Here is a 15,032-nt window from a genome sequence, read left to right as displayed (position 1 = left end):
CCTTAGTGTGGGGACCTGGAAACTGCCTCCTTTCGGGATGCTCGCTACACTCAAGTTGGCCCGATGCTGCTCTCATTGATTTCAGTAGCACGTCCCACATTTACTTGAATGAGAAAAAGGACCGGGCCCGGTGACCCTTCTATGGACTGCCCACTGGAAGGCTGCTTATGGACACGCACCTCTGTCCTTAACTAGTGCCCTGATATTACAGCAAGAGAGTGTGGCAGGAACAGCATGGGGTGCCTGCCCACAGACACCTTTCCACAGCCCTGGGGTCCTAGGGATTGGCCCTGCAGCTGTGTCAAGGGGAATCTCCTCTTTAGGCCTCACCAGCGGCCCTCTTGCAAGGCAATCTGAGGGGTGGGGGGTGGAGGGGGGTTGTTCTTCTGGGGCATGATTTTAACCTTGGATGCCACACGGGAAACAAGAGGCTAAGCGTGCAAACTGCCGCTCAGCGCGCTGCCCGGGGCTGCTGGGGCCTGCGAGGTGCGTGAAGGCGAAGGGGAGGGTGTGCGCCGACGCAGGCCTTCCTGCTCGCCTGGAGGCGGCAAAGCAACTCCGCCGGGCCTCCTTAAATCTCTGCCGTTACAAGGTGGGCGGGTATTTCAACTCAAAAAGCGCTCAAATTTTTTTTCTTTTCAAAAAAAGCTGATGAGGTTAAAACCGGGGAAGAGGAAGGAGAGCGGCAGAAACCGGCCGGGTGTCGGGGGGCGACGGAAGCCGCGCTTGGCCGGGCAGCCGGCGGCGGGTCTGGCGGAGCCCGGCGAGGAGGAAAGTCGCGGCTGTCACTGCGGCGGCGGCGGCTTGGCAGGGCTGGGACGGTGGCACCGCCGGTTCGCGGCCGCCGCTGGGCGCAGGAGAGCCGGACCTGCGCTTCCCTGCTCCGGGGGCGGGGGGGGGGGTCGGGGTCACCTCGCAGCCCCGGAGACCCGCTGCCTCCTCCCGCCCCTGTTCCCGGCCCGCTCGCTGCGGGGAGCGAAAGAGGGACCCCGCGATCCGAAGGGCCGGCGGAGCCCAGGGGGCCGGGCTGCGGCACGGCGAGCCCTAGGCGGGAAGGGCTCACCCCGCGGCTTGCAGCCGTGATGCCGCTGTGGACCTCGGAGATCGCCCCGGCCGGCGCGATGGAGCCGCCGCCGCCGCCGCCGCTGGGCTTCTCCTCCGGCCCCTGAGCCCTGGCGGAGGCGCTGGCACCGGCATGCAGCCGCCCTCGGACCGCCGCAGGACCCGGCGCCCTTCTGAATGCACCGAGCCACCATTGCTGGGGGCCGCCGAGCCTGCGCCTGGGGCGGCAGCCGCTGGGGACCCCGGGCGCCTTCTCCGCCGGGGAAGATTCGCTGAAACCGAGACCCGTCCGGGTGAAGGCAGCTAGCGTGTGAGCTGTGCCGCGGATCAGCCTCCTGCTGTCTCCCCTTGGCTGGCTTTTTTTTTTCTTCTTCTTCTTCCTTTTTTGCATACTTGGCTTGGAATAAACGCAGCTGCCCGCGATGAAGGGGGGCACCCCAACCGATAGTGGATGCATGCGGCTTACGAAGAATTCTCGGCGAAGCTGTTCCTGCTGAGTCTCAAATCTCGACTTGAATAAGGGTGGGTTGTTTTCTTCTTCAGTCTGAGTTAGCCTCCTAGGTATGTGTATATATGTTATCTGTAACATATATAAGATATTATATATTAATATAGCTCCCCTTTAAAATGGCCCAAGTCCTTAATGTGAGTTACTCTACGTGTAGAAGCAAAGAAATATTCTTTCAAGTGGAGCTGCAGTTTTGCTGAATAATCACGTGTGAATTTAGGGGCGGGCTTTTGGCAAGCAGTTTTTTACGAGTATTTACTACAAGGTCTACTCCAGAAGATTAACCATCCCAGTCCTTCTGTCAGTCTCCGATGTCATGCCTGGTTAAAAAAAACCCCAAACTCACCTTTTTTCGATCGTCAGTCACCCTAAAGAATGGCCGAGCCTTTGGGGAACGAGTTGGCGTCCGCAGCTGCAAGGGGGGACCTAGTGCAACTTACTAATTTGTTGCAAACGAATGTAAACGTCAATGCCCAAAATGGATTTGGGAGGACTGCGCTGCAGGTTGGTATCCAGAGAGAGAGAAAATATTTCATCACTGCTACCTACGTGACCCGCGTTGCAGAAAGACAAGGTTCTAAATAGGCGGGTGTAACAAAATTTCTGTATTTGTTTTAACCTAGTTGGTTGCCATATTTTATAACTTTAGTGGCTCTAACTCCCTAAAATGACGTACTTGAAATACAACTGGCCAAAAACCATTATTTTAAACGGGGATCATCCTCAATATCAAATAGATTGCGAGTTTCATCCAATTTTATTATTGGGGGAAGGGGAAGGAAGGCAAAGAAAAGGTTGGCGAGATGAAAAGAAACCATCCTAGCTGAGCACTGTTTCATAGAAGAATTGTAAACACATACGGATTATTATTTGAGGTTTTGTGTTGTTTTTAAAAAAAAAACATAGGGTAGAAAAATACATGAATTTTCTCGAGTATTTATTCTGGAGTGGATGGTACTTTCCTCGATAGGGTGTTTGTGACGAATGACCTTTCTGCATGTGGAAACATGCTGCCCTGGCACTGAGTACCTTTAGCGGTACAGCAACAGTTAGGCGAAGGAGTTAGAGTTCAGTCTGAATCACTTGCCTACCCATTCATAATTAAGGCTGAATAAAAATAGTATTTTCAAACCGGACACTAGTGGATGAACTCAAAAGATTTCACTTCGGAGGCCATACGATTGTACGTCCTAATTTTCAGTATTTAGATTTAGAGGCAGTAGTTGGAACCGATCCAACCGCTAAATATTGGAACCGATTAAAGTTTTTTTCTCTTAAGATAATCAAAATGATGGCGAAAATGTTAGAATACAGATGAAAACGTGAAACTGGCTATTTTTAACTAGGGTGAAATTCTGTGGCTATTTATACTGTACACTGTGTAAGGAAATGTGAAACTAGAGTCATAGTTTTGTTTTGTTTAAGTTCACACTTTTAAAAACTTGTTTCTCTTTTCAAATACGAACTACTGTTCACTTCTGAAATGTTCTTTTCAGGCACTGTGTTGTTTGCAACTGAAATCCAGACACTTACTGGGTCTTTGGCTTAAAATCAAAATGCAGGATCTGGAAAAGAGGAAATTCTTGTCTGAACACAATAATCATTCTTATTTTTCTGTTTCAGTTAAACGCAAGAACTATACGATTATCCTTGCACTATTTTTACTATTATCACATAGGCAGGGGATTGGGTGACACTGCAGACACCTTATAAGAGAATGAAAGACCTTGTATCGAAACCTCACACACACTAACTTCTGTAGGAAATCAGGAAACGCTTTGCCAAATTTTTTATCCTTAAAATGAGGCTGAAAAATTCAGTTGCGCTGCAGTAAAATATAGGGCTTTACAAAAATAGCGATCAACAGACTTACACTGGGAAATATTTTACACCGTGGCATAGCACCCAGCTATCTTAAACATGAGCATACATCTGATCATATCTACTTTTATTGCAGCTTAATCATCACCGATTTAGTGAACCATAACACCAATCAAACCAGAGTTGTCTGTCTACTTATTTTCAGTATGCATAAACCTGAAACATGCTCTGGGTAGGTGACAGAGGTCAAGAATATTTTCAATCAACAGTCTCCAATGTGGTTCACTCGGTACTGAGCCGGCTGAAAGTGAAATTGTATTTTCGTGTGCAGTTATGCTAATTTAATCTACTTATAAATATTTTCCTCCGCACTTTTTCTTTTTGACGATACGTACTCATGCAGGCCTCAGATATTGAGTTTCACCTCCTTCAGGTTTGTTCCACAGACCTCTCTTACCCCCCCCCCCCCACACCCCAGCCCCCAAATTACAATATCACTGATATTTGACGCCACAATTGTATCCTAAATCCGACGAGCATTACCTTTTGTATCACACTGAAGTTTTAGGGTGCGCAAGGAATCGAGGATGGGCTCCCCGAAAGAATAACAGATACGCCTAGGATTTACCAAACAATAAGAAAAAAGGGGGAAAAAAGAGGAGGATGCCCTCACTTATTTTCCAGAGGTATAGCCGTACCTCTTATAATCTCTATCCAGAATTGAAAGGTATGGCAGGTAATGTAAAGGAAACATTCAGTTATCTCTTATCACAGATAACCTTTCCCCAATCCCAACCCTACCCTATCCTATAATAATATGTATTTTATATGTGCCGTTTTCACAAAGCCTAATACACATTTATTTTTCAATAACAGCAGACTTTCAACAACTGCCTTGTAGAATTTGTAATTTGTGGTGACATTAGTGTAACTGTAATCCTTGTTTATGCTAGTAAAAGAAAGCTTCTTTGCAAGATTTTCAAGATATCGGTTGAAAATTTCTAAAGAAGTAAAGAAGGTATTTTTCCCTTATCTGATGTTGATAATAAATTTGTCTCCTTGCTAGAGTAGTTGAATACTAGGTCTTGAAAAAACATAGACTGTAACATGGGAAAATTATAAACGATCTATGTTGTTTCATTCTTTTAAAGACTGAAGGGACAGAAGTTCTGGCGAACTTTGGGGTCAGGCCAAGCCACTCAAACCCCTAATCAGAGATGTCCGTGTGCTCAGTTATAATAGGTTAATGATGTGATCAGACAAGGTTAAAGAAATAAAGTTTTACTTAACAAAAAGAATCATTAGGAACACTGATCGCTCTTCTTAGGAGTGTTATTTTTAACAACATACACTGACAGATTGCTTAGACAAATTCTGAAGCTATGAGATAAAAATGTTTGTTTTACAAGAACTTATGTGAACTTTAGGTCATCTCTCTTAAGTTCTCCATTTTGGGCAGCACACAATGAAGCACAGATCTTGCAGAAAACGTTGAAGGATTATTTTCTTTATATATAGAACTACGGCACATTTATAAGGTCATACTGACATTTAATGACAAGAAAGAGACAATTTAAACACTTACTGGAGAGTTTATCCTACATTTTGTGTTACTGAAAGCATAAATATCAGAGCCTCAGAAAGTCATCCATCTTATACTTAATGAGTTTAAAGAAGTTAATTAAAGTTTCTCAATATTTATGGTAAATGAAACAGATTTATACATAGATTTTAGCAACGAAAAAGTTGAGATAGAAGGCAACATTATAAAAAAGCATGATAACCTCAATATTCCACACTAGCTCATTTTGATATTAATCTCCTGTGAGATAGAAATATATTTCTCACTGAAAGAATAGAATTATTCGTAAATTTACTGTGGCTAGTGTAGAAATTGGAAAGTTAAGTTTACTCTTACATCAATTTTCTACCAGGGTTCCTCTGCATAGGTAAAATGGGTTTCCAACAGTGACAAAGCTCAAATAGAAAAATGAAGATTCTCAAACAAGTGAGTGAAACGAGTAGTTCTAATATTATTTGGAGTATTAAACTCTTATTTTTCCTCTTTAGGTGATGAAACTTGGGAATCCTGAAATTGCCAGGAGGTTGCTAATTACAGGTGCTAATCCTGATCTGAAAGACAGTACAGGGTTCGCTGTAATTCATGATGCAGCCAGAGCGGGTTTCCTGGACACGCTGCAGACTTTACTGGAGTTTAACGCTGATGTTAACATTGAGGATAATGACGGAAACCTGCCATTGCACTTGGCAGCTAGAGAAGGCCACCTCCCAGTAGTGGAATTCCTTATTAAGCATACAGCAAGCAAGGTGGAACATCAGAACAAGAAGGGAGACACTGCCTACGACTTGGCTAAGCTGTACAAGAGGAACGATGTAGTTAAACTAATGGAAGGCAGCAGTTTAAGGGCAGAAGCGGCAGACATGAATTAAATCAAACACGGACAACTTCTTAGTTGGACATCAAAGCGTATAGCCCTTGTTTTTAATAACATTTATTACAACTTATTTTCTTCTTCTTCTTCTTTAAATAACTAGTGCAAGTCTGGTGAAACTGAAAAGGTGTAGACTGTGTAGCAAATGAATATATTTACAAATCACACCAACAGCATTGCCCTGCACCTGCCATCCGCACAATGCTAGAAGAGACACAACATGGACACATGTTGATCGCTTTTGCTTAGTTCTTGCAGTGTATATTTGTACACTTTCTTCGTTTGTTTTAGGTCACTAATTCTAAACAAGCTATATGCTAAAATGCTTTATGTTTCTGACATTTACTTTTAAAAAATGTTTTACTGTGATATTTTTTCTCAAGATCATGCTTCACAATTTTAAGCACTGTCTCTGACAAAACAGGACATTAAAGGGTGTAGCCTGTGGTTCAGGCAACGCTTGAATTTAAAGGACGTTTGGCCTGTAAAGACAGCAGGATGGGGCCCTACAAGTGTCAGGAAATAGCTGCATTTGGACACTAATAAGAGCTTGTAGAACTAGGTAATTTGCTTTCTAGATTGAGATTATACTTTTCTTTTTCACTGTATTTAATCTTTCACAAATCTGCTTCTGAAATTGATTAACAGCAACAATGTAAGTGGCTTATTTGTTTGCCAGAGGTTAAAACAGCTAAGCTTGGTTGTTCTGTGCACGGAACAATACACTTTCCTAGTTTCAAAACAAGCAGCAGACAACCATTGTCAGAGGAAAGAGTATAATAAGGCTGTGATACCAACAGAGAGATCCCAGTTTTCTGGTCACTCCACAATCGAAGAGAAGGTAGACTCTATTTAAGAAATATTTGCTTTCCACCAAACTTTTTATTTTAATTAATCATTTTACTTATGTTGCATCTCACAAACCGTGGATATTTGAATACAATGGAATTTAGAGGGAATCACGTTTTTTCTCATAACATTATATTATCGCTTGCACGTGAAACACAACACAACCCTGAATATTTTAATTAACAATATTTTAATGCTTGAATATGGTTGGGAGCATTTCGGAGACCCACAGTCACCTACCGTCCGATGCTGCGCGGCGCTGAGCGCCTTCTGCCTCCATGAATGCAATGGGCGCTGACGATGCTCAGCACCTTGTCGGACTGAGTTTACTGTCAACATTTTATACCATGTTATAGGTGTTAGTCGTCTGGCAGATCAGCAGGTTTAAGTGCTTTATTTTTAATATTCTAAACATTTTAACTGCATTAAAGAGATGGAATCAAATCAATGTAAAACGAACACATTTACAAATATCAACAAAATAGCACTGAAAGGGGGAATATACTTTAGTTAAGATTATTTTAATTTTTCAGCAAAGGTTTTACCCCCCAGAATCAATAACCATTGTTTGAAAACAAAAATTTTTTTTTCCAGAAACTGTTTATCACGTGTTTACTATACACTCGCTGTCACATTGCTGTGTTCTTGATTAAAAACCTCTCTGACAGATGGAGCTGTGTGCATTCATTTTCAATGTTATAATTTTTGTTCATAAATAATTTGTAAATCAATCACCTAAATAGGATGGAGCATGTGGTGCACGTTTTATGAAAGAATCTACACAATAAATTACACGAAGATTACTAAAAGAAACATATTTCGAGTTATTAAAACCTTGGAGTGCAATTCACAATCCGATAGGGTTACATGGCCACAAACAAACCCGTGCTGGTCCTCACAGAATGGCCTTGTCACTTTGCCACTCAGCCTAAAACATTGCGTGATGTCCTCATTCTTTCCCCATCTTTACAACTAGGCATTCACATGCTTCATCGTTTCGCTATAAGGCTGAGTCTCCACTATGTTTTCTCACTTTCTCCCCACACCCGCAGGGAACCGTTCTCTAAATCCGAAGGCAAAGTTCATCTGTGGAGCTGTCTTGCTTCTATGCCATCTGCTAAGCTAGATCTCCCTCCTGAGGTCTACAAGCATCCAGTTTTAATTTAAACAGAACCGGTCTAATTAATGCCTTCCTAAAAACAGCCTGGGCTCCAAAACTAACGCCCCTGGGTTCAAAAATAAGGGCATTCATTGCAAGGAATATGGCCGAGTTACAACGGACTTCAGACCCCTTTTTAGATGGAGGGTGTTTTCCAATGAGACCAAGCTCTAGCTAGCAATGTGTATAAATAATGTTGAAAAGCACTCCCCTGATTTAAAGTTCATTTTGTTTACTCTTTGACATTTCAATTGTAAACAGTTCTTTATTTCTCAGAAACAAGATTGGAAATTAAACTTCTCATTCTGATACTGCTAAAATACTATTATTTTCCTTTTTTACATCACGAAGTTTACAATAACTACAAAACGACTACTGGAAAGTAAAGATACATTTTTGCTACCGTAGTGCGCACCCTGTACAGCCTAGTTGGAGATAGCTTCTGACTTGGAGGAAGGGAGTTGTCAGTTTATCTTTTCTAAAAAAAAACTCTAAAGTTTACTTAGCATAGACAAAAAAGAGCTCTACATTAATAAGGATCCCCATATTGAAAAAAAGTTGCTAATTTAATGTGGTTTCAGAAATGACTTGTGTTTCCCTACCGATAGCCTACCAACAAAAACTAGTGTTAAAAATTCCCACGTTTGTGAATATCTCAGTTTAATATTTACTAAGAGATCCAAAATAGTGTCGTGTATAAATTAGAATGAAGTAATATTGAGATAGTTTATTGCGTCCTGCTGATAGAAGCAGAGATTAATATAGCATTTGAGGAATGGGGAATAAAGAACGTAGCACTGAGAGGAATACACAAACAGTAACAGATTCTGCAAGCACAGACTAAATATAATGAAAAGAGCACAAAATAGATAACTATACAGGGATAAACAAAGAACAGGCAATGTACAAATGCAAATTTGGGGAGTTGAGCCTATCCAAAGGGATTACACTGCTTTTAGCAAGGTTGCTGGATTTGGCCTTTGTTTTGCAATTGACTTCAGGACAATGACAGTGACTGCTGAATTCCATTTGAGCCAGGACAAAATTTAAAGTATTGCTGTATGGAACCAATATAGTTTAAACTATTTTAGCATCTTTGAAATAGAATGAAATAATCTTTATGTCCTGAGATTAACAGAGAATGAACTGTCCAATACTAATGCAGATAAAGAAACCCATTATGTCATTATGCTGGAAAGGTATTGAATCAATTCTTAGCATTCGGCATATTAAAATGAATTCAGCGTCGCTATTAATATAGTAAATGACTGCGTATTTAACTACATGAATGAAATTTCTTCGTATGGTAATCTGTGCAACTAGAGGAATGAAAGAAATGTTTTATTCTATGGTGGGATAATAAATGAACTTACTATTAAGTGCCAATGCAGGGCTCATTAATGCAAAGTCGCAAAAAATCATTGAAAAATATCATTTCAAGCTTTTAAAAATATAACGCACAGAAAATTATCTCATTTTAAGAGGTTTGGGAAAATCACTGAACAACTAAAAGCAGGCATACATTGTTATTATTTACTTACTAAACTGGTGAATCTCCCACCAAAAAGCCAGGAAAGGAAAAGCTTCTGTATTTTGCTTGTTAGAGACTGTTGTATTTTACATGATTGGGGACGGGGAGGGGGAGGGACATTTCTCACCAAGGAACCAGAAGCCAGTCTGAAAAATCTTGCCCCACCACAAATGCGTTCAAAATGTCGGATTTGCTTACAACCCCTTCTCAAGAGCGGGTTAGATAAAGCCGGGTCTCAGAGGGTTTCCCCGGCTGAACCCAGCCCCCTGGTCCGCCCGGGGCAGGTCTGAGCAGCCCCTCGGGCCGCTGCAGGCGAGCAAAGCCGCGGGGGAGGACGAGGGGGGGACGCGCGGCTCCGAAACCGTTAGCTTTGCTTCTACGGTTTCTTTTCCCTTTCTCTTCCTGTCCAAATATTTTAAATTTCCGCGCCTTAAATAACAGTCTGATTTATTTCGTTAGTTTCCTCCGCGGGCCTTGCTGCGGCTTGGTCTCAGCCCCCCCCCCCCCATGCCTGAGGGGCTCCGCGGTCAGCCCGCTCCCGCACGCCGACCCCGCTTCCCAGTGGGCTCCGCCAGCCAAGCCGGCTGCGCCGGCAGCCTGAGGGGGCAGCCGGGGCGACCCCCGCCCCCGCCCCCCGGGCTTTCAGACAGCGCGTCTTTATGCCTCTTGCGAGCGGCAGTTCATTATTTTTTTCTGCCGTCGCCGAAGAGAAGGTGCCGCGCCGAGGGTTTACAGCCCCGATGCCTCCGCAGCGAATTAGCAGGGCGAGTATTTTAAGGGGAAGCTGGACACGCGGCGGGAATGCTGGTGACACGGGGAGGGTGACGGCTGCCCTTCCGACTGCAAGGTCCAAAGCCCTGGGCGGCTGAGAGCATCTCCCGCTGTCTCCTCTTGGACGCTGGGTTCCCACCCACCTACCCCCAGATTTCAAGGCGGCAGAAGCGTCTCTATCCAAGGTACCCTTTATGCCACATGGAGGTAGCAAGGAGATGGGTTTGGGTTCAGGTTTCCATAGAAGTGGGGACTGACGTGTGTTTTCCTGTTCCTGGTTTTCAAGACCTTCCATAATGTGCTAAAATCATCTGCAGCCGAATGAGAAAAATATTCCCTATGCTTCTTAGTCTCTTGACCAGAAAGTGAAAGAATCGACCTTTAGAAATAATATTAACTTTATTTTATTTGACTCTAACCAGACGTGCCAAAACTTTCCTCTGGTGCTGCAAGATAAAATAAACCTCCGAGGTGGCACCCAAAGTGATCTTCTTAGAATGATTTTAACCGTGGAAGAAAGCTACAATAATAAGGCTTCTTTTATTTAAAAGGACTATAACTACAACCCCCCATGGATACATTATAACGATAAACGCGGGTTCCACGGTCTGTGCTTTTAAGACTATTTGAATCGTCTTCTTTAAGGGCAGTATCATTCATATTTTCTGCGAAGTTGATCTTAATAAGCAATCAGGAACACTTCGGATATTTTTAAATAATCTTGACTTTTCAGGGTTGCTTCCAGTAAAAGGGAAGAAATACTATGAGAAAACTAATCATGGCACCTGCAAAAGCACAAGTGAAATGTATTTATTTTGTCACCTGTGTTGTAAAATGGCTTCAGAACCATACAAAGACACAAAATGAATGGGGAAAAGGCGGAGTGTGAGGGGGATGCTAACTCAGCTCTTTTAGTACAGATCGGACATTAAATTAACTGATTCAGCCCCAAACCCACTTTATTAATCCATCTAGTCAGCTCTAGCCAAGTAAGTACTGCGGCAAAAAGGCACGTTCTCCCTGAAAAAAATATTTAGAGAGTATAATCTGCTTTTCGGGTGGAAGCAGAAAAGCACTGAACCTGATTTCCAATTGCATTTCTTTGTTCCCCTGTCAGAAACCAGCTAATTTCCATACTAATACAAAAACTAAAAAATTAGCAAGCTCACTACACTTAGCCAATGAGTAGTTTTAATAAACTTATTTTCACATAAGAAAGGACTAGATATTTTTGTGTTACTGTCACTAAGAGGTTCACATTAATTGATGGCACCCTTTGAAAAGGTTTTTCTTTAGTAGATAGTGGCTAGCAAGATGGTCCTGTTCCTTGCCCGCTACATCCTCAAAGGCAGAAATTCAGGCAGACGTAATTTTAGTTTATTCCTTAATAATGTTACTATCAGCAAAATGATATTTTAGTCAGTTTTGTCCACACAAATAATTAAAACACAGATAACTAAAGTGCTTTCACACATATTTGTACAACACAAACCACAATGAAATGCTGTGTGGAAAAGTTCTTTTCAGAGTTTAAACCTTATGAAACTCCAGGACAAAACATAATACACACCACATTTATACTCAGAAGACAGGGCAGGCCTGACTCAAAGCTTTTACCAGTCTGAGTAAGGACTATAGTTTCAGGTCTTAAATTATTAACCTCTCATTCACTCCCACACTGTAAGTGATGTAAACAAGTCAGTTTAGGCCCATTTGATATCAAATCAAGAGCATTTTCTCTCAGGCATACTAATATAAAGGTGGTGTAACATCATTTCAAATGCCCTCAATTCTAACAGAGATGAAAGACCTTAATATGTTGGTAATGAATTCTAAATCATTAACTTTTGCTTATATTTAGTGATGTTGAAGAATAGGTAGCTGGAATTTTTTTTAAGTCACTGATGATTAGACCACAAGTAGGCCTAGAAATTGAGCTCCTGGTTACAAATGTTATGAAGATTTCAAATAGGCCAGATTTTTAAAACATCCATGAATAGGACAAATAAATTCACTGGGCAACAATAGATATAAGTAACTAAAAATAAAATTGAATGATGCCTAAATCTGATTATATTATGACTCCAAAGAGTGTATTTTTAAACATGAACTGGCTTATTTTACTTTTCTTTATTAATGTATTTTGTATAAACTTCTTTTAATACTTTTTTTCTTTTTTATCAGTTTATGATCTATCAGTCATTTTTTAAACTATGTGTCTCCTGTAAGCAACAAAAAAAGCAGTGGCTAATATGATGCATATCGATTTTTCAGCTTCTTTTTGTTTCAGTATTATAAAATAAGTGCTGTGAACTAAAGAAGAAGAACTAAACTACACTGTCATATGGTAACAATATTTACAACAGTATGGCTATGGGTTGAAATGTACAGCAATTTCCTTCATGTATGAACATTCTAAGTTAAAGAAGCATATTGCATGTAAAGAAGGTGGTAGATAATTAACAATATTCATTTAATCTAATTATAGACCTCTAAGGCAAAAAAATGGACTTTTCATTGTTGTTTGTTCACAGAAGTTACTTGAAAAAACACTGCAGCCACAAAGCATAACATGACCATACTATGTGTGATACTAATTTGTTTTTTATAAATTTTGTGAATTTGATGATCATTAAATTCAAGAATTAATAGCAAGGCAGATTCTGTGTAAGCTTCTTGCACAATACTGCCAGTACACTGCAACATTATCTGCAATTTCAGGGATCAGCAGAGACAGCTAATTATGCCAGATTGTGTGGTGGTTTTGAAATATGAAAAAATGTCTATTATGAATCAATTATAAATTGTTTAGTAAGGGCATAATTCTGAAATACATTAATTTATGCTTTTGAGTCACGAAAAGTTCTATATACAGGCCTAAATCAGCACATGCAACTCCCAATTACAGTACAAGGACCATTATTTGTATAACTAGAGTACATATCAATAATTCTAACTTCTGACAGTCTTTGAATACTGAAACTCAAAAGGAAACTGAAGCACTATGGACAAAACCCTGCAAAAAGTATCTGTGGCCTTTAAGAGGAAAGGGAAAATAATCCCTTTAGCTCTGCTGCTTGTGGGGGGAGAGGTGAGTTGTTTATGTAAATCCAAAATCTGAGCACTCATGCTGGACTCTGACACCTCCCTTTCCTTCCCCACTCCATTGCTGGAACTGTGAAACCCCCTGGAAATTTCTGTACTTCTAATGGCTGCAGTAAACCTACTATGTAAGATTTCCCACTCAACCCTACCCCCAAGTTCTTCATTCCTCTGCATTCCGGTCAGGCTAGCTCTACTCTAGGCTTTCTGGGTGCTAGTGGGGAAAAGCACAGGAGACAGTTTTTCTGCTGTCACTTCTGGTGCCACAGTGGCCTCCAGCAAGCAGGAGGAGCAATTGCAGGGACAATCCTGCTCGTCTGTGAAATGGAGCATGCTCAGTTACTGTGGGGATGGTGCATTCACAGTCTAGTCAGTATGTTGACGTTCTTGGATATGCGCTACAGAGAAGCAGACAGAGAAACGTCATGAAATTGAGTGTAGGGCTTTATTCCACTCAGCGAAGTGTAGGCAACACTACCAGCCCCATCTATAGTTTTAAAATTACTTTAAATATTTTAAAATAAAATTTGCAGAGAGATTTCTGGTTAAAGAGGGTGCATTTCAAATTGTAAGCAAATTGAAAATTTATGCACAAAGTTATAGGAGGCCTGAAAATTAGATTTATAGATTTTTTTACCTTATTTATGGAGCTGCTACTGAGCAGTTTCATAATATGTGACAAATAAAGTTACTCTGTATCCAGACACAGAAAGCAAGAACTAATTTGTTGCTGTAAAATTTAGCAATTCCCACCCATTACCCCCATCCCACTAAAGATGAATCCAACGTTGAGCTGATTTATAGCTCATCAAATATTGATCCACATTTAGAAAGAACAAAACTTTGGGGTATAGTCTCTTAATATGGAACAGGAAGTCCATGAATAAATTAATAATCCTGTATTTGGTGCAGGGATTGAATAGCATGCAGTAAATCAGGCATATGGGAAATGAGGATAACATAAAATATTTAATAGCTGCTAGCTGCTCATTTTATAAGCCCCATCATCCTATCCTTCCTCCTGCACCCCATTCTCTCTGATCCTATCCACCTGGGTCTTGTTCCTCTACACCCTTTGTTCTTGTCCAATGTTCTCCACCCTGGTTCCTGCTCTCCTTCCCCTCTGCTTCTATCTAAACCTCCCTCTCATAACAGCTCCTGATCTCCTCCTCTTCCTCTGTGCCTTTTCCCTCTCCCAGCCCCTGGTTTCTGCCCCCTCTCACTCTACAGCTATTCACCTCTCCATCCATGTGGTCCTGCTATCCTCCCCCTCTGTGCATATCCACCCCTATTCCCCAGCTTCTGCCCCCTCTCATTCTTCTCCTAACTACCCGCCCCCAGCTCCTGAACCCTAACCCCTTTTATGGTTATTCACCCTCTGCAGTTCCTGTCCCATTCCCTCTCCGCTGCTATCCAACACCCATCATCCACTGGTCCTGTCACCTTGCTTCTCCCCATCCTCTGTCTTCTAAAACCTATTCCCTCCCCACTCCTTTTTTCTCATCCTCTGCATTCAGATCCGTTTAAAGCTCCTTCTCCTCCTCCCTGTCTGGATGCCAACAGGGAAGACACTGAAAGCACAGGAGAAAGCCTCCCTGACCTCAGTTCTAGTGTCCAGCACTCCAGCAACCTTTGGCAACCAGGAAGAGCAATTGAAGGGAAAATCCTGCTCATTTCCTACAGCCCCAGGTTGAAGCATGCTTAGCTGGTCTGTGAGAAAGGTGCATGCACAGTCCAGTCAACACATAGGAGTTGTGAGAGGATGGAACATGGCCA

At 41.8% G+C, this 15,032-nt stretch overlaps 1 protein-coding gene across 6 annotated transcripts; it reads left to right on the top strand.

Moving 5' to 3' along the window:
* The first annotated feature begins 507 nt into the window (after positions 1-507).
* Positions 508-7,360, top strand: CDKN2C (cyclin dependent kinase inhibitor 2C). Of its 6 annotated transcripts, none has more exons than XM_073357754.1 (4): positions 520-1,584; positions 3,954-4,118; positions 4,345-4,409; positions 5,462-7,360. In XM_073357754.1, exons 2-4 carry the CDS (start codon positions 4,055-4,057, stop codon positions 5,840-5,842), a joined length of 510 nt encoding a protein of 169 aa, XP_073213855.1. In that variant the 5' UTR covers positions 520-1,584; positions 3,954-4,054; the 3' UTR covers positions 5,843-7,360. The 6 variants fall into 6 exon arrangements, 4 of the variants coding, with proteins under 4 accessions (XP_073213855.1, XP_073213854.1, XP_073213853.1 ...); XM_073357753.1 differs by having other exon boundaries at positions 520-1,623; XM_073357755.1 differs by lacking the exon at positions 520-1,584 and adding an exon at positions 2,015-2,074.
* The last annotated feature ends 7,672 nt before the right edge of the window (positions 7,361-15,032 follow it).

The sequence above is a fragment of the Lepidochelys kempii genome, chromosome 8 (assembly GCF_965140265.1).
Source record: "Lepidochelys kempii isolate rLepKem1 chromosome 8, rLepKem1.hap2, whole genome shotgun sequence".
Taxonomy (NCBI): Eukaryota; Metazoa; Chordata; order Testudines; family Cheloniidae; genus Lepidochelys; species Lepidochelys kempii.
Note: the sequence above shows the minus strand (reverse complement) of the source record. Positions and strands in the feature narration are given on the sequence as shown.

What these genes read in the sequence shown, in the direction of transcription:
- CDKN2C (XM_073357754.1), top strand. Translation starts at nt 4,055, where the DNA reads ATGCCCTCACTTATTTTCCAGAGGTATAGCCGTACCTCTTATAATCTC. An exon ending in TCTCTATCCAGAATTGAAAG is followed by an intron (nt 4,119 to 4,344) that starts GTATGGCAGGTA and finishes TGTTTATGCTAG; the next exon opens with TAAAAGAAAGCTTCTTTGCA. An exon ending in TTTCTAAAGAAGTAAAGAAG is followed by an intron (nt 4,410 to 5,461) that starts GTATTTTTCCCT and finishes TTTCCTCTTTAG; the next exon opens with GTGATGAAACTTGGGAATCC.